This window comes from Myodes glareolus, chromosome 10, assembly GCF_982192425.1.
Source record: "Myodes glareolus chromosome 10, mMyoGla1.1, whole genome shotgun sequence".
Classification (NCBI taxonomy): Eukaryota; Metazoa; Chordata; class Mammalia; order Rodentia; family Cricetidae; genus Myodes; species Myodes glareolus.
Window position 1 is genome coordinate 69,847,081 of NC_142035.1, and position 20,115 is coordinate 69,867,195.

General features: G+C 35.3%; 1 protein-coding gene across 1 annotated transcript in view; it reads right to left on the reverse strand.

The window, feature by feature from the left end:
• The window catches only part of Kif18a (kinesin family member 18A), a 69,252-nt gene that overhangs the window by 33,073 nt on the left and 16,064 nt on the right, over positions 1 to 20,115 (reverse strand). Inside the window, exons 7-12 of the mRNA XM_048443701.3 lie at positions 17,852 to 18,028; positions 16,527 to 16,601; positions 16,209 to 16,318; positions 11,755 to 11,917; positions 7,383 to 7,547; positions 3,460 to 3,581 (exon numbers count right to left, since the gene is read on the reverse strand). Coding sequence (XP_048299658.3) covers positions 3,460 to 3,581; positions 7,383 to 7,547; positions 11,755 to 11,917; positions 16,209 to 16,318; positions 16,527 to 16,601; positions 17,852 to 18,028 — 812 coding nt within the window. The remainder of the gene's footprint in view (positions 1 to 3,459; positions 3,582 to 7,382; positions 7,548 to 11,754; positions 11,918 to 16,208; positions 16,319 to 16,526; positions 16,602 to 17,851; positions 18,029 to 20,115) is intronic.

The following is a 20,115-nucleotide window of genomic DNA, read 5'->3' on the forward strand; positions in this document are numbered from 1 at the left end:
CTGTGTCTGATATAAGAGCATAGTGGGGTTAAAATAAACGACCGTGTCTCTGAAAGCCTAAGCTCCCACATGCCACTTGATAGCAAGTGAAGGTGATTTGCTGTGACTGAGGACCCACAAGTGGGGTGATGAGTGTAAGCCACCGTTTATAAAATATTGCTTTTCTTCATCTTGAAAATAGCTTACTTTAAATCAAAAGCATAGAAAAATTAATCCCAGGTAATTTGAGAATACCTGTGGAATGCAATTGGGATTTTTGAATGAAAGCCCACAGAGACATAGACCTCTCATTTTTATATAACCTCAAAGCAATGCCTACCTAACAAACTGTAACTGATTTATAAAAGATGACAAGAGATTAATCCACACTTTTGAGGAAAATCATAGTTAAAAAACTGAAAACAAAATTCTATTAGTGAGTTGTACAGTGACTATAAGAAGACATTAAAAATGGAAACACTCTGGCCATTTTCACAGAATTATATCATCCAGTTAACAAACAAGGGTGCTATTTTTATTCTCTGCAGTGTTTTAAAATTTTTCATTGTAGAATTCTTTTGTTTCCATAGTTAGGTTTACTCCCAGGCATTTATTTATTTATTGTTTAATGTTATTGTGAATGGGACTGTTTCCCTGATTGCTGGTTCAGTAGATCTGCCACTGGAGTTACAGGAAGATTGCTGTATCACTGTGTTTATTTTGTACCTCACTATTTGCAAAGCACTGGACAGTTGTAAGAGGTTTTAGTGAAGCCACTAAGTTCTCTTAATTACAGAATCATATCATCTTCAAGTAGGGAAACTTTGACTTATTTTTAATTACCCCCACTCCCGTGTCAAATCCCCTCCCCCTAGACAAGGTTTTTCTGTGAAACAGTCCTGCTGTCTTGGAACTCACTATGTAGACCAGGCTGGCCTTGAACTCAGAGATTTGCCTGCCTCTGCCTCCCAAGTGCTGGGATTAAAGATGTACACCACCACCACCTGGCACTCCATTCTTTTTTAATGTCCTAGCTCAGGTTTCAAGCACTGTAATTAGTGTAAGTAAAAAGAATGGGCTCCCTTGTCTTACTTCTAACCTTAGTGGGAATGCTGTGAGCTTTCTTCCATTTAGTCCAATGCTGGCTACAGGTCTGTGAAATAGAGCCTTTATTGTGCTGAGGTGTGCTCTGTGCATCTTTAGTCTCTTTGGATTTATGCTACGAAGGGACATAGGATTTTGTCAAAGGCCTTTTCTGTGTCTCTGAAGATAATCCTGTGATTTCTGTCCATTTTTGTGATGTATTGTATTTATTGATTTATATATGCAGAAATCTTGAAATCTCTGAAATGAAGCTAACATGATCATGATGAAGAATCTTTCTGATGTGATTTTTAAATTCAGTATGTCAGTATTACATCAAGAAGTTTTGCATCTGTGTTCATCACAACAGTGTGTAACATGTGTGTACTTTTCTGGGTTTTGTTACCAGGGTAATACAGTTGGAAGCTTTCCTTCCTTTTCCATTTATGGAACACTTTGCATTGCATTGGTATTAGTTCTTTGAAGCTCTGACAGGATCTGTAATAAAACCACTTGGTCCTGGGAGATTTTTATTTGAGAGACTTTTTATTGCTGATTCACTGTTATTGCTGTTTGAATTATTTATTTCATTTTTGCTTCATTTTGGAAACTCATTTATGCAGAAAATCCTCTATTTCTTTTAGATTTTTTTTTTTTGGTTACTGGAATATAAGTGTTGGAGGATGTTATTAAGGTTGTAGAGGGAGAAAGGTATCAGTGGTTTTATCAGCTGTGAACCTATTAGTACAAAAACCAAAGCAAAACCCCATCAATTTTGTGGACAAGATGTGGCACAACTTATGCAAAAGTAGAAGGTGGGGAGGGACGGGACATGGGGAGAGGAGACAGGGGTATGTAAAATAAATTAAAAAACTATTATTTAAAAAAAGGGTAAGCAACTGACTAGATCTGAAGCACAATCCATGGGACTGAATTCATGCTTGTGACTGAAGCCTGTTAGCACCAATGCCAGGGGAAGTCAAAGGCCAAGTGGGTAACTCAGTACTATTGAATAAACTGATTATCTCTGTTTAAAATTTTCTATGTTTATACCCATGCAAAAAAGGAAGAAAAGAAAGAAAGAAAAAAAAGCACTACTATTAACTCTAATCAGAGAAGTCTCTGCTTTGAACAATAATGAATCTGGAGACTCACAGCCAGCAAAGATGCTGAGAAAAAGTGATGCCTGAGGGCTCAGCCCTAAAACAGGCATTTACACCACCCTTTCCAAGGCTCAAGGATCATTATGATAGAAGTGCCTGAAAGCATCTCAGAGCTGGAAGATAGGGTGAAGGGCTGCAAGTACCATTCTCTAGATTTGATGCAGCCACTGCAACCATGAATGTATAACAACCGCTGTGACCAACATTAGGCACACACAAGACTGGTCCTGTCAAAAATCAACCGAGGAAGGGAGAAAGGCTCAAGGTGCCTATGGGTTACTGCTGAATTACTGATGAAAAGATAGAAGTTGGGAAAGGGTGAACCACTATCTCCAGTTGCATATCCATTCCTGAGCCCAGGAGACTTCAATGGATAATTATGATCTTATAGATGGGTCTGGTTAAACTTGATCGGTCACAAAACCAAACCAAATAAAAGAGAAAAAAACCAAACTAAACAAAAGAGAAAAACAAACAACAACCAACCAACCAAACACACACACCAAAACCAAAACCAAATGAAAAGAAAAAACAGAAAAAGACAGCAAGGTGAAAAGGTGATTCATAGGGAAGAAGGGAGAGAAGACAGGATTGAGATTGGAGAAGGGGTGGATGTGGAATGGTCATCATGCATTTTGCACATGTGTGAAACTGTTAAAGAAAATTATTTAAATAATAAAGATTATAAAATAATTGAGATACCTGATTCTCCTTAAAAGCTAGTAATAGTAATGGGATCTGAGCACATGGATTTTTCTGTGGTTACATGTCTCATGTGACTACAGAAGGATGGGCTGGCAAACAGGATATGTCTCCTAGTCCAAGCAAACAGGTAGGCAAGCTACAGGTGATGCTATCAGACTTGGCTACTGGGCACTGGTTATGGGACCCAGACTTCATCTGAAGACTGGGATGAGTGCAGAAGGTAGAAGATTGAGAAGGCAAACAAACAAACAAAAATCATTCTGGAATTACTAATAACCAAAAATTATCTAATCTAATTGGTGTTAATAGCAGTTTTAATTTTTTTAGCACAAAATCTTAAAAAATAAAATACATTGAAAAACTACAAAGTACTATAAATAATTAGTTGTTAGGAAAGAACCATATCCTTCACATTCTCTCAATGTTTTCTGATGCTGACCAACAATTCAAATTAATGAATCCCTTCTCAGATAAATTTCTATTTCCTGTAGCATTAAGATTGGTGGACTATCCAATGCCATGTACTTACGCCTCAGTCTGACTGTGCTGCCGCTCTTGGAGACAAGCTAGGGCCTTCAAATATCCCATTTGTGTTTTCAGGTCTCTAGTCTGGAGCCGAAAATGGTGACAATGAAGATCTTTACTGAGTACCTAGGAAAAATAATGAAAAATGTATTGTAGAGTTTTTAAAGAATTAGTCTAATTTTAATATAACTTATTTCATGTAGATACCAAGTTTTTTTAAAGTTGTAAAAAACACGCTGAAGATTTTAGACTATAAGAAATCTTGTCTAAATGAGTTTAGTTTGTGTCAACCTGAACATAAAACTAATAGCCAAGAACTTAGCAGCAAGGTAAGAGTTTAAATTTCTTCAGAAAAATAAATGTTAGGCATCTGGAAAAAGGCATACCATGACAACAGCTTCTCTGTTGACCTAATTTTTTACAATACTGTGAAAAAACAGTTGTGCCAGAAGTCTTTACTTAAATGCCACCACTAAAAGAGGGATTCCCTGAGCACTACACTTAAGGATGGACAATCTCTATCTCCCCACACCGCGACAGTACTGACCAATAAGAATGCTATTTATTCATTGTGCAGTTGCATTTCTACTAGAGGGTAAGGTTCATCCGAGGATGGACTATGATCAGTTAGTTCCGTATACAGGTCAGTGTTGAGTTGCATGCTGCACAATTCTTTCTCTCATCCCTTATACTCTTCTAACAAGCCTCATGTTAGGAAAAGAATAAAAAAGTCTCTTGAATATTTCAGTTTTCCCAATGCTCTTCTGTTTAGGGTCAGGTGCCCTCTAATTTACCACTTATATTCTTTTTCTTCTGAAATTCACTAAATCCTTAATAAAAAAAAAAGAATCACCTCAGAGAATATGAAGAGATATGAAAGAAAAAAAATACCCCAGCAGTTTTAGCATCTTTAACTGTGTAATAAAATGTGTTTCTGGGACATTTGGATTGGTAAACTACAATCTAATAAACAGCAGAGTTATGCCTGGAGTTATCTTATAGGAAAAAAATTGGTATTCCATTTCAATTTTTTTCACACTTCTTGCTAGTCTACAGTTGAACATGGATTGTCTAAAGTACAGATTGAGATTTTGGAATGGGGTGGGGTTCTTTTTATTATTATTATTATCAAATTTATTATGTTCAAGAACAAAAGGATACATAAAGAGTTAATGTTTTACTAAGGACAAAGAAATATAGCCTCTTTACCAGGCTTGTTACATATAAAATACATCTCATACCACTGATAACTAGGAACTCTGACAAAGAAATGCTACTTTGAGATTCAAGAAAATATACCATAGGTTTGCCCAAAGGCGATCTGGTGGGGGCATTTTCTCAACTGAGGTTTTGTCTTTTAAAATGACGTTAGTTTGCATCAAGTTGACATAAAACTAGCCAGCACAATTCATTTACATAATTCACCTTTATACTTCAAGAAATATATCATGTATTTTGGATAAAAACACTTTTTATGGAACCAGGATATGTCTAGAGGATTGACCTATGAGTCATTTGATTTTTAGGGATATGCTCAGTCTTGAAACAAATGTCAACTCGAGCCAAATACATGGCCTTTATGGAGATCAGTTTACTTGACTAACGTGGAAGGCTGAACTGATTCATCTGACTTGATCTCCTTATAGTTTTTCAGTTAGAACATCAAATAAGTGTGCAAACATGTTTTCCAAAGAACCCCAAATGCCTTCCTAATACAACAAACAAACAAACCATAAAACCCAGCTCTTCCTTAGCTTTTATCCTCTGCAACCACTCTTCCACCCAATCCATCATAGATCCTGGGTAGATGGCAAGACTGTAATTTTAGTGTGTTCTTGTCTCAGTATACCAATGATCACATCTGAAGAGCAGACCACAAGTACAAGAAATACAAGTCAGCTAACCACTGAAGTAGAGAGTACAATGGGAGGGCATAGTAAGCTTTAGAAAAACAGGGTGCCAGATTGTGCCAGGTTTGGTCAGCCATCACAGCGTACAGTAGGGACAGGACACTGAAGAGTGATACTGTTGGTGTTAGTCTGAAATACAATTGTGGTACTGCACACACACACTCACACTCACACACACACACACACACACACACACACACACACACACACACACACACTGAAATGAGCACTCATTTCAAATTGAAAAAAAAGTAGTGTTTGCCATGAATTGCAGGACCTTGGGTAAGTCCCTCCGTGAAGTCAGCTCACACTTTGTTTATACAAGTAAGTGCTTAAGGCTAGATAATTATTTCAGCTGTGAGACATCTTACAAAAACAGAACAAGGAGTTAGGTGGTAGAACTAGAAAGTGTTATCTTTCTTGAGCTATTTATAATAAAATATATAAAGGGCTAAAAAGTAATGGCTCATAGTCTGGTATACGATAATACTGCTAGAAGTGTTAGCAGACTGGGGGTAGACACTACTAATATCAGGCCTGGAGAGACAAAGGCAGGTGTATCTTTATGAATCCAAGGCCAGCCTGGGCCTAATACTGAGTTCCAAGACAGCCAAGGCAACACAGACCTTTCAACAAACCAGAAACAAAAATTCTAGATTATCTGAAAGATTATGTGCCAGCATATTAAAAAACTAAATTCACTACAAGTAACTCAAATGATATTAACTTTATAAACATTACAACATTAAAAAAAGGCAAGCAATATGCTAAAAATACAAATACTTTAGCTAAGTTTTAAATGAATATATAAGTTTAAAACATAACTATTCCCTTCACAGCTTCTTAACTGGTGGGTGCACTCCCATGCTGGGGCATGAACCTGAATATAGGGCGCTGAGAATATAGAGCCACAGTAAAAGGTTTTGAATACACAAGGATCACAAGTTAATTCAACATCAAACATGTAAATAGGAGATGTGTTTTGGGCTGCGTATCCTCAAACTGAATCACAACTTCACTGTAAAACTGGCCCTTAATACATAGCACTCTGCACTGGTTAATGTCAATAAAAGCTGCCTGAAAACACACTTGCTTTAATTCAAGAATAGTGAATGTAAGAATTGTACTGTTTTTACTGTACATTCGAAGATTTCTATTCTACAGAAACACAATGGCTCACAGAGAATAAAGACTTGTTCCTCAGCAACTAAAGTATCGAATTTCTGTATCTTTGGATTTTACTATGCTATGTTTGATTTTTACCAGCCACTATTTGAGATATTGGTTGAGTTTCATAAAACATCAGCAATGACTTTTGGCTTGCTGAGATCACGAAATAATTTCCAATCATTTCGAAAATGGCCTTAAGTAAACCTCTGCCAAATTGTACTATCCATATAAAAAGGTAACATTCTCGCTATTCCAGATCAATAAAAAAACCACAAAAACTGATGAATTCTAAAAAGTTGCCCTAATAACAAGACCATTTATTTCATTAGTACTTAAATTTGATTTTGTCTTTAATAAATGATAAACACAGACAGACAGACACACTCTCACTCACAAAAGAACTACTGCTTTAAAATAAGTTCCTTTATTTATAATGTGTAAACTCTTGATCTGTAAATCTATTACATACTTATATATTCATGATCACAAAACACTTTCTCAGGGAAAAAGAGGTTGTGAGAGGAAAAGTGTAAGAGGCCCAGATGATGCAGCCTCAACCAGTTTGAAACACTTGCTTCATTCTATATTAAGAGTTACTTCATATAGGACATTTACTTAAAAAACACTTAAAAGTAAACTGAACCTTCTGAAAGCAAAAACCACAAACCAATAAGGTAATCAGTGAATTAAGGACATAGTCATTAAAACAGAGAAGTGAATTAATTAAATCCCATAGAAGCAGGGCAGCAGTCGTCACACGAAAGATATTTACTCAACAAGAAACACAAGAAATTTAAGGAGCTCAGTCTTTAAGATTAAATCTGAGCACATATATACATATTTGTACCTCTGGAATGTCACCATTTTGACCTAAGAGCCTCATTTCACTTTCCACTCGCTGAAGCCAATTAGTATTCTCATCAAACTGTTTCAACACCTCTTCCTTCTTTGTTTCGAGGAAACAGCGAACAGTTTTCAACTTTTCAAGTCTGTGATCTCGTTTGCATGTGGCCTGAAACACAACAATGTATTTAATAATATATTAAATTCTTATATTTGATGTGTATAACACTCAAAAAGTCATATTTTCTTATATCGGTATAGTACAATATGTTAAGGCCTTCTGCTATTTTCCTATTAAAATATCATAGCAAAATAGCAAATCAGTTGTGAGTCATTTAATAAAATTACACCTTGAGTTTATGGCTTTAAGAAAAGCAGTGGTCAAATGGAAAGCTATATCAGTTTTTTTGCATGATACATTTGTAAAGTTCATATAAGGTTAGATAAATTCCATGATTTCCTTACTCGAAAAAAAAAAAAGCATGCACACTCTGTTCTTGTCTTCAATCTGAAAGATATGAAGAAAAAAAAGGTTCTGTTGATTTAATTTGCCTGCTCTAAATGACAGAGAAAAAAAAAAATCGGGGGTATATATCAATACTTGACCTTGCCTATGGTCAGGTTGAATACCACAATGGATACCTTGTCTTTGATATTTTACATCTTCATGACTATTTTTGGTCAGATTTGGTCTTCTGATTTTTTTTAGCCCAAAGGCTATGCATGCTAACACGGGAGACATTATTCAGAATAGTTTGGTCTTGGTAATTTGCCAATGGTCACTGAATTAAATAATTGCTATATATGATGGGTATATATGAAAGAATCAGTCCTCAGAGATAGGATCACTTGTAGCTGGTTCTGAAGTAAAGCACGGGCATCCACAAATAGAGCAGAGCTGTGCGTACTTGGTCAAAGACCCTGTCCTCCTTAAATAATAAATCATTATTTTTAGCATTTCTAAAAATTACTAATTATTAATATTTTCAGGCAGATAACATAAGCAAAAAAACCGTTTTCATTTTGGTGCATGATATTAGCTTGTAAATACTTAGCGTTAAACCAGTGTGGTTGCTATTAAGTCACAGACAGATTCTAGTTATCTATATAACTCATTTAACTTCCTTTCCTGGAAAACAAAATGCTCAAGGGAAGACAGACTCACAGGAGGCTAGAGTCAAATGACAGGGATAGTGGTTGATAAGCAAAGTTATTCTCATCAAGGTTCTTAGTTCTTTATTGCCATTTCTCTAATCATATGATAAATGATCCTTTTTTTTTTCTCATGGCAAGACCTTAGCAAAACAAAACAGCCGCTTAAACAAACAAAATCCCCATCTTCTCCCAAAAGAGGACGGATGGAGTACAAAGGCTAACACAACAAATGCTACACTGCAAGGGTCCCTAACTTCGGGGAACTTATGGGCACCTGCAGTTTTCATGTGAAGATGCCTGGGTCCTTGCAGGGGATTTACTAGGTCAAAATAATTTTTAATTCTTTACAAATTTATAAAAAGACTGATTTATTTGAATGTGTATGCTTAGATGTTAGGTATGGACAGAGGTCAGAGAAGGCCATAAGATCACCAAGAACTGGAGTTACAGATGGTTGTCAGGCACTGCATCGGTGGTGTTATAAACTGAACCCAGGTCTTTTTCAAGAATAACAAATGCTTTAACCACAGAGTCACCTCTCTAGCCAGTCTTTTAAATTCCTAATGGTACTTCAGGCTAAGAGTTTTCCAGGAGCTAACAGAGGTGTAAGGTCACTACAGAAAATCACAGAAGCTGATAAGAGAACACAACTTTTGTGCAGACAGGCATAGACTTGGAAGGATGTAAAACAATGCTGTTGCTCTCACAAGCTGTCTTTTGCTTTGGAAAATAATCAATTATCTTCATAGAACTGTAACTATAAGAAAACAAATATTTCTGTAAATCACATTAGCAATCTCTAACACACTAAGTCTAGCAATAAACAAAGGTCTTTGAAGTACTAGACAAGTTTAATGGTAGAAAAAAATCTGAAACTTGAAGCTTAGGGAGTGATAGAGCAGAAAGTGGGCAATGTGTTATTCAGAAAGTGTGAAAACTCAAGTAAGTCAATCTCAATGAGTCTTTAGTCATTTTATCTTCTGAAAAACGAAATTAAAGGGGTTATCCTTGATTGTGGTTAGTGGCTAAATTACATCTACATGGCCTTAACATTTACAAATGTTATTGTGACTCCAGGAATGTGGGCAAGAAGTATTCTATGGACGTAAAGACAACGGATCTAACTGAAAACTCAAAAAAGGATAATTCTGAGCTCATCAAATGTATTCCTTATGGTGATTGGTCTTCAGGACATAAAGGTGGCACCTTTCTCCATTGAGACCGAGAGAACTTTATACATTCAAGGAACCAAATGTTCAGAAAACAACAGGCCTTGAGATAGAAAACATGATTCTAAAATTTTAGGTGTAAATATTGTTTTGAGCAAAGGTACAGCAACAAAAAACAAATAAACAAACAAAGCCCACCACTACTATGCTGTGACAGTCTCGATTGTCAGTTCTACAGGATTTAGAATGTAAAACAGTGAGCGGTTGGTTCTCAACCTTCCTAACGCTGTGCCCCTTTAATACAGTCTCTCATGTCATGGTGACCCCAAAACCAAAATTTAATTTTATTGCTACTTAATAACGGTAATTTTCCTACTGTTAATGAACTGTAATGTAAATATCTGTGTTTTCAAATGGTCTTAAGCAACCCTTATGAAATGTTTGACTCCCACAGGGGTTGAAAACATCTTGTCTACGTGTTAGCTATGTTATACTTGGTTTGAATTTCTTAGACCTGTTTTCCAGTTTCGAAATACTGAATTCTGTAGTATTCACCATGCAAAAGAGCAGAGGTAAAGTGCAAGTTCTAGCACTAGCTTACAAGAGTTTAAACCATAGTTAAACTACCTAAGGTTGCTCACTATTTTTTGACAAAATGACTTGCCCTTGGTCTTGCTTAGAAAGAAGATTATTAAATACGTCACAGAGTTTTCTGACAACTAAGTGAATACTGCCTAAGCATTGCCTGGTACTGTATGATAACATGAGATTTTTAATAAATAATTTCTAAAAATTACATTTGCTTTCCCCACATTGTGACCTTCACATTTAGGTATTCCTTATTGGTAGTATCTTTATCTTTGATGTTTTCTATTCCTTTTTTGAATACTCCATTTTTAGTTTTCACTGGATTACTCTGGTGTCTAAATTCTCAGGGTTTCTGTCTTATATGTTAAGTCTGCTGACTCTTACCTACAGTGAATGTAAAAGATAGAGTTAAGGTTTATTTCATAGGGTAGTTTTGCATGGCTTTTTCTAGATTTCTCAGAGGTAGCACTGGTTTGATGTCATGTTATATGTCAACTCTAGGCATTTTCTAAGTAAAATATATAGTTCGCTAAAGCTTGGACCATAACCATTTTGGAATGAACACCATTAATAAGTCTTCAGATGAGACAATTTTTCTTACTCCTTGCCCGTTTCCCTCTGATATGGTCCTTTCTTCCATAGTATGAAGGGGTGTAGATCTCTGACCTTTCTAGTTGTACTTGAAGGTTCTTGTTTTTAAGTCAGTGCATTGTTAGTGGCTCAAATCAAAGGTGGGGGGTGAAGATTGGTCTGTGGAGTAGAGAGTAGCTCACCACGGTAAACAGAAACAACAGTTGAAAATACTAAAAGTTGGTTAGGATCTTGTAGAAGTGCCTATCAAGATAAGTGAAAATGTACTGTTTTCTGAATAATAACAGATACTCTCCTTTTGGCCTGATTTGGAAAGTTGTAGGGCCCAGTCTACCCTTGCTCCTGGGGTGCATCTTGAGGACAGTTTCAGGTCAGCCAGCTAAACATTCTGTTTGTTCCTGTGTTCCCTCTGCCTGGCCTGGTGATTAGCTGTAGGGCATTGTTTCATCTTTGGTATGGTAATTTCCCACCTGCCTGGGCAGTAATCCTTGTGCAGCAGCTAGGTATATAAGGATTCCCCTAAATTGAATAAACGGCATTCAGATGATCTCCTTTCAAATGACCCAGGTCTCTTGTGTGTTCTTTCAATCTCCAGGCCCTTGCCCATACTCGCGTAAGGTATAGTGGTGCGCAAACTGTACCGAGAGGGTAACACAGAATCGGGTGTTACAGAAAGTGTCACCTACAACTGCACAGGCTGCTTCTGTCCCTAAGGAGCCACATGAAACTAAAGTTTGCTATTTAGAGTTTCCTCTGATTCTCACAGCATTTCTATACTTTTCAGAAATGGTTGAGTAAAAAAATGGTGCTTATCAAATTTCAGGAATTAGATTTCCATGTTCTCTGAAGTTTAGACATTAAGTGGTGAAGTACCTTTTCTACTCTGTCTTCTGAGCACAGCATCTCTATTTGCTTATGGCACTGTTGTTGATAGAATGACTTCAGTTCATTTTCTCTAAGCAACATTTCTAACTTCAGATACTCTTGCCTGATTTCTTCTCGATTCTGGAACAAGCATTTTAGAATTTCTTGAAATCTACCAAAAATAAAACACACCATTATATTTTATTAAATTTATATTATCTAATATACAGATTACTTAAATAACATATATCATTCAGACTATACTCAATGATAAATAGTAGGTAGGTGAGAACAACTTTCTCCTACCATAAAAATGTTTAGAAGTGAATATCAACTTTAATTTTTACTACTGTAGGCTTTTCTCCTGCAAAGAAAATAATGTTATTTAAATATTTAGGTGTCACAAGGCCTCTGATAATAAGATGCTGCATTTTATCATATGTAGTCTTAAAGCTTAGCAAAAATGCAAAGAACGAACGGTAACATGGATCTGTACTGTGACAATTCTCACAGCCCTATTAGCAACAGAGCATCATGTGCTGTTTGGTGTTGGCTTACTGTGAAGAAAAAGCAATAGGGGGCATTATCATATGGTATGTCCATGGCCCCCTAGGGAAAGTGAGAGAACCAGTTTTAGCTTCAAAGATTATTATAGTGAGAATCCACCATACGGTTAGGTACCCCCTACAGCTTGGCAAAAAGTCAACTGACACTGGCAGGACCCAAAACATCCAAGTTAACAATGTGGCAAACCTAGAAATGAGGTTGTAGTTTCCTTCGCCAAAGGGCAAAATAAAGAATCTAATTTGTAGAGTTTATTAGACTCAAGAAGCCAATGATTCAAAACTGAAAAATCCTATGAAAAATTGAGGCAATGCTTAGTTTGGCAACTTCTAACTAACAGAACACCGGGCTCAACAATATTTCAGTCTTATCAAAAATCTGACACAGGCAAAATTATCTAAGAAAAGTAGTTACAAAGTCTTTAAAATAAAACCAAGTCTGTGCACTAAGAAATAAATGTTCTTTGGCACTAGAAATATCTGTAAAGATCTGTGGTAAAGGTACTACCAATTTACGTCAGTAGTTCTTAATGAAACTCTCCTGGGAGTGAAGATAAACCACAGTACATTGACTGCCCTGCAGTTTGTTAAGCTGATGAATATTTCATAGGAAGTACATGTGGACATTGTGATTGCACAGTACTCTATGACACCAATGCTAGTGCCAATAAATTAATTGATAAGTTATATTTAGGTTATACCCCAAGACACTATCTTAGTTTTTGTAACTTTTTGATTCAAGGACAGAGTTGAATACTGTCAAATTTGTAATTCTGTGGTTTAAACACTTGGTGTTTACTGCTTACTAAGGAAAGTAAGTAATCATTATCAAGTGTTTCTAGGTAGCATCTTTAAAAAACAAAACAAAAGTAATTCCTAAGAGAATGTGTAGTAGGTATTTTCCAGTCATTTAGAACATCTAAATTAACTAGAAAACAAAGTTTATATTAATTTTTTTAGGTGGAACACAGGAAATCATATCATACTACTTCCTTGGGATAGTCACAGAAGAAGTCTTACAACTGTTGTGTATAAAAAAACATTGCATTTTCTTTTTATGATTCTCTTTTGTATATTGCTGTCACAAAACTTTTAGAGTCAGAAAATATTACATATTTTTCCGCTATCTTCAGAAAATTCACAAAAATGTTATTGAAGTTTTATGGAAACCAAAACTTAGGATGGATAACAATTGTCTGTGCTCCAGAGGAATCCAATGTTTCTGACTTCTCTAGACACCTGCACCCATGTGCACATATATATACACACAGACATCCCCTCAGACACAACTAAAAATCAGAGAGAGAGAGAGAGAGAGAGAGAGAGAGAGAGAGAAAGAGAGAGAGTTGAATGATTTAAAGCCATCAACTCAAAAAAGATTCCTAATTTTTAAGTCCACCCTCCTTCCTCCACCAGAACTGTGGTACCAAGGACTAAACCTGTACCTAGGGTCCCACATATGCTAGGCAAGCACTCCTTCATGAGTTATATCACCATAACTGTGTCTATGCTTTCAATTTTGATATACTATCATCCGAAGTTTCCAGTCTTGACTTGAAACTATAATCCTTCTGCCTCAGAAATGAAGTAGCTGGAACTACAATTTAACTGGCAAATTATACATGGTTAATGTCAATAAATTTATAAAAGTAATCACTCCAGTTTTGGAAAACTAGTAGTTTAAATTCCAAGAAACATGTATAGTATTAGTACTATTGTCATGTTTTAACTAACAAAATTAATTATCAATTAGAATATTACATCAAAGTAGAAGTTTTCTTTGATAGGACAAATAAGGGCCGGAAGGTGATAGGGCACACCTTCAATCCCAATTCCTTCTGGAGGCAGACACATGATGTGGGATTCCCCTCTGTATGCTGTGAATACCATTGGTTAATAAAGAAACTGTCTTAGGCCTGAGCAGGCAGAACAGAGGTAGGTGGGGAAAACTAAACTGAATGCTGGGAGAAAGAAGGTGGAGTGAAGAGAAGCCATGGAGCCACTGCCAGAGACAGATGCAAGCCATCAGTTAGAACCTTAGCCTCAGGGTAAAATATAAAATAATGGAGATGGGTTAATTCTAGAAGTAAGAGCTAGCTAACAATATGTTTAAGCTATTGGCCAAACAATATTCCAAATAATATAGTTTCTGAGTGATTATTTTGGGTCTAAGTGGCTGGAAATAAAGGAGCAACCTTCTACAACAAACTGACATAACAACATGGGTAACTATATCCACATAAAAACCTAAGAAGACTTAAAAAGTAAATTTAGACATAAAAGAACAAAGTTAAGCAAGGCTTCTTGGTATCCAGCATTTTGCTGGCAGCGTGCCTCAGCTTCTTTAAGAGAGGTCTTTCTGATTCAGTAGTAGCAAGAAAACAGAAAGCCAAGTAGTTTTGAAATGGTGGCTTTCTGGGCCATGCTGCCAGCGCAAACTTTGGCTCCTTCAGGAGGCTAAGCATGTAATGGGGTTTATGGGCAGTGTGTTACTTGGTGGCAGCATCGGCCAACTGGTTATCAGAGTTGAGGTGGTGAGGACGCTCCCACCCAGCAGTTTTAGAGGCAGTGAACAGACTTCCTCCATGTTGGACTGGGTGGAGCAAGCAGGCAGGGCTGTATACTTAAGTTTTTAAGAAGCATTTAGCTTTTTACAATGCCATCCTGGTCAGAACAGAAATATAGAAATGCAATAAAGATAGCTTCAGACAAAAAAGACCTCTAGGTGGGTCACAATGTTGGATAAAAATACGTAGGCCAGGGAGAGAAAAGAAAGAGTATAGAAAGTTGAAAAAGAGGTAAATCGTTCAAAATATAAAACAAAGTCTTTAAAAAGACAGAGTGCAGATAGTCATAGACTAAAGAAATCATAAAGATGGAAAATACACAGAGAGTCTGGATTATGTGTATTATTGAGCTTTCTTTGAATTCTTTGACAGTGAAGGAGCTAAGTACAGAGAGATATTTCATTGTGTGGGCTGCTAACTTACATCAACCTATATATTTTAAAGGTATCTTCATTCTAAAATTTGGGTCTAAGGATTTGTTGCTTTGGAAAATAGGTTCTGCTTTTGTTTCCACAAAAGATAAGAACCAGACTAATGTGGTTTAATGGACCAAGACCACATGAAGCCTTGCTTTGAACACTCTCAAAAAACTATTTCGTTCAACAAAAAGCAGGAAGCAGTTTGGAGAGAATTATGCCCAAATTTCTAAATACTGTTTATAAATGTTTCAGAGATTTGCATTGGTATGTATCTTGGTTTATTGATACAAATTTAAGGTCAATTTGTTATTATGTGTATTTGTTATTTTTGATCTTGATTAAGGCATTGTGTTTGTCTACCTCATTCAAAAACATAATGTATAACTAAGAAATATAGGTTAGTAGATAATCATCTATAAAAGTCAAGCTTATAATCATGTTAGTTAGGTTTTCTAGATACATAGAAATATATTTGAGTTAGATAATCTTCAACTCTTTGAAAAACTACAGAATATGGCATTTAAAATGTTTTAAGAATTTAGGACTTTTAATTCTACTTTAAAAACAGTGGTATAGTGGTCAGGTGAAAATTAATACTCTAGAACTCAACATAATCTACAAAGCTGTAAATAAAGTTTAGGAAGAAAAACAGAATGACAGCAGTCAATGGCATAGTATGTAAAAGGACTAATGTCACACATGATAAAACTAGCTTTTTCTTCTGATATTTGTATCTATAGAATCAAAAGAAATGCTTTTCAAAGTGTCAAATACAAAGGACAATTAATTTTATGAATTCAACTGAGTATATATAGTTAGATATACATATATAATACATAAAAAAGGGATTATTATTAACGTAAGACTATATTTCATAACTACATATTTCTCAACAGCTGGTTTAATAGTTTTACCTTTCAATTTCTTTGTCTTGAGTGTTTGAATGCACTAATTTTCCACAGTCATTTTTGTCAGTCAAGGCTTTCTGTTCATATGCTTTTAGTTTTTCTTTTAACCTTAAAATCTAGCAGAGAAAACATTAATTAAAATACAAATCAAATTATTTGTCTCCATCATACATGGCTGCAGCAAAAGTTCAGTTATAATTAATAAAATAAAACAGATTTCTACTATAATAGAAAATTTATTAAATTTTGGACAGTAAGGAATAAAGTATCCCTTAAGGGAAAAACTGCAGGTAATTACTGTATCACTGAGAACAAGGTACATACCTCTGCTTTCTGTACATTACAGATCTTTACATACTGAGATATGTGACTGTCGACATTAAGAACATTGCTCTTCAACTGCCAAAAGAAAGAAACTAGGATTATAATCACATAGCTAAACACAGCACAAAGTGGCATTGTATCTCATTAATTTTGTTCCACTAATTTTGACTTTTTGACAACCATGACTATGTGAGCATGTTTAATTATGACCATAATTTACAATCTGTGACAAGAGAGTATGGTATGCATGTATATGAAATTATAAACAAATTGGCTTACTGAAAAAAATACCCTCAAGTATTTCTGTATACTATAATAAAAATTGCCTATTTTCTTTGTTCTTTTAAGAAATTCAGAATTCTGTTTTATGCTTGAGTTCATACTAGATTTTTACTCTTTTTCATATTTTCTAGAACAGTATGACCCCATCCACATTTATAGATGAGTGGGGAAGAAATTAAACAGTTTTTAATATTCTAGAAATTTCTTATTTAAGTAAGTTAAAAATCAAGTACTTAAACTGCTTCAAGCTTTGGCCCAACAGTTGTAATGTGGAGTATAAAAAACAAAGCTAGAATACTCCACAATCAGTTGGAGTAAAGACATAAAAATGTGTGAAAATCTTTGTACACTCATATAGTTTGGCCTTTTATATAAATAGTATATGGACATTTCTCAAAGGGTGTCACACTGCTCATCTTCAGACACTTAAAGAGGAAAGGGAGTAGTCAAAGGGACAGCGTATCAATTTAACTGAGGTCTCTTCTAATCCAGATTTCTGTAGTTTTAAAGTAGGTATGTTTTCACTTGTTTGTTTTTTAAAGTGTCCCAAAATTCAGGCAAAGAACATTTCCCTAACTAGTCATTGTTAGACTCCTTGATTTAGCATAATGTTATGTATGTGAAAATTCATTTGTAAAGAATGTTATAAACCAAGGTAGATATTATTAGTAGGTGCTCAGATAAATTGCAATATTTTCCAGAAATATTTATTACATTAAATAAAAAATTCTAAATATATCAAATTCTTAGCTAATTACTCAGTGGTGCAATCCAAACACTACTTGTCATGATGTGAAGACCAGCAAAAGGCACCAGAGTACTCCAGCACCCACTGGAACGAATAACAACATCCACGGCATAAGTAAACAAGACACAAAAAGTGTGACTAAGTTAAAGTTCAGCAACCCGGCAGGACATTTCTAATATAACTAATATTGTCAAAATCATTAACAAAAACTAAACCATAATCAATACTTCAATTAGAGTTATCAGAATATCATATATCCAACAGTCTCACAACAAGACAAAGTAAATACACTTACAGAAGATTTAATGTCTTTTGCACGGTTAGCATACTTAAGAGTGTTGTAAGTGTCGTCGTAGAATAAAGAGGAAGGACTAACAGCAGCTATCATTATAGTTTGACAGTTTCCTCCAAGAGAATCCTTCAACAAGCGAGTAAGCTTACTATTTCTGTAAGGAATATGCTGATTCCTTCTCTGAAAGAACAAAACAAGAATTCTTATATCATTTGCCACATAGAAATGAAAATTGACAATTATTTCACTAGAGGAATTTAAGCAATGTCCATTGATAAAACTGGTGTTTAATGGATGCAAACGAATCTTGACTACCCAGTGACTACTATGGAAGTCCCAACTAGCTGACAGGAGGCTTAGTAGGTAAAGAAAGGTAGCTGACAAGGTAAAAGGGAGACTCACTCTGGAAAGCTGTCCTCTGACCTCAACATCATACACATTCATACACACAATAAATAAATAAAAACTCCATCTGAAATCAACACCTCTAAGAACAAACCTCACAACAAAACAACGATCAAGATTGATTTTTCAGTTAAAGGTGACATTTTAAATATATTTCAATAGAGGAAACGTGACAATAAGTGCCTCTAATCCCACCTTCTTGGTACATAGCTTGGATGGCAAAGCAAGATTATATTTTCAAAACAAAGCAAAACACCCCAAGCAAACAACCAAAAACAAACAACCCCCCGGCAAAACCCATCCCAAATCAAAAAACTTACAAGGAAACTAGGCATGAGATACATATTTAAGATGTGCATCTCCTTTTTTCTTTGAAATAAGCATTGTTTCCTATTTATTAGATACTTATAAAAGTATTGATAACACACAAAGAGCAACAACACACAAGAATGCATTCATCCTCTAAAAATCTCTAAGTGATTGTTTCCACCAATGATTGAAGATCAATCAATCTTTCTAAAATTGATAGGACATCATGTTAGCATTGTTTATTCAATATACTAAGGACTACCTAAGCTAACATTTTTGTATACTTACACCCATAGGATAGTTTCTTAGAGGTTGAATTGCTTGGTAAGATCACAATTGCTATTTTTTTTAAATTAATTAAACTCACTGATTTATTTTACATCCTGACTGCACTCTCTCCTTCCTCCTCTCCTCCCATTCCCTTCAAGCCTCGACACATCCCCAGTCTCCTCCTCCTCTTTCTGTGCAGGAGGAGGCAGGCCTCCCATGGGTATCAACAGGGCATGGCATAGCAAGTTGAAGTAGGATTAAGAAATATGCATCATCTTATCAACCTTCTATGAATCTAAATCTATCTGAAAACAAGAATCCTTTATAAACCAGTTTGATTAATTTTTTAATAGATTTTTATTGAGCTCTACATTTTTCTCTGTTCCTCTTCCTGCCTCTCCCCTCCACCCTTCAACCCTCCCCTAAGGTCCCCATGCTCCCAATTACTCAGGAGATCTTGTCTTTTTCTACTTCCCATTGTAGATGAGATCTATAAGTCTCTCTTAGTGTCATCATTGTTGTCTATGTTCTTTGCGGTTATGATTTGTAGGCTGGTTTTCTTTGCTTTATGTTTAAAAACCACTTTGAGTGAGTACATGTGATAATTGTCTTTCTGTGTCTGTGTTATTTCACTCAAACTAATGTTTTCTAGCTCCATCCATTTTCCTGCAAAATTCCAGTAATACCACTTTTGGGTATATATCCAAAGGATGATCAATATGCCACAAGGACATGTGCTCAGCTATCTTCCTAGCAGCATTGCTTGTCATAGTCAGAACCTGGAAACAACCTAAATGCCCCTCGACCGAAGAATGGATAAGGAAAATGTGGTACATTTACACAATGGAGTACTACACAGCCAAAAAAATAACATCTTGAATTTTGCAGGAAAATCAATTTTTAAAAAGAGATTTAACCAGAAAATAAATAAATGTAATCAAACCTCTGACTTCCACAAGTGTATAAAGAGACCACATGCTCACACAGACAAAACACACAAACACACACAAATAAATGCAATAAAATATTTCATTAAATTAAATACTTAAGTTTATTAAAATATATATTTCATTAAAAAGATATATTAAAAATACAGCTCTCATTTTAACAACACAAATTTTATATAAAGAATCATTACTGTTATTAATGCTATCATCATATAACTTTACTATTAAAGAAGTGGAAATTATGGCAAACATCCTCCACTTTGAAGGCTTGACTGTACAAATCAGTATTATAACATGTGCAAATCTTTGAGTGTTCAACATTGAATGTAAAACATG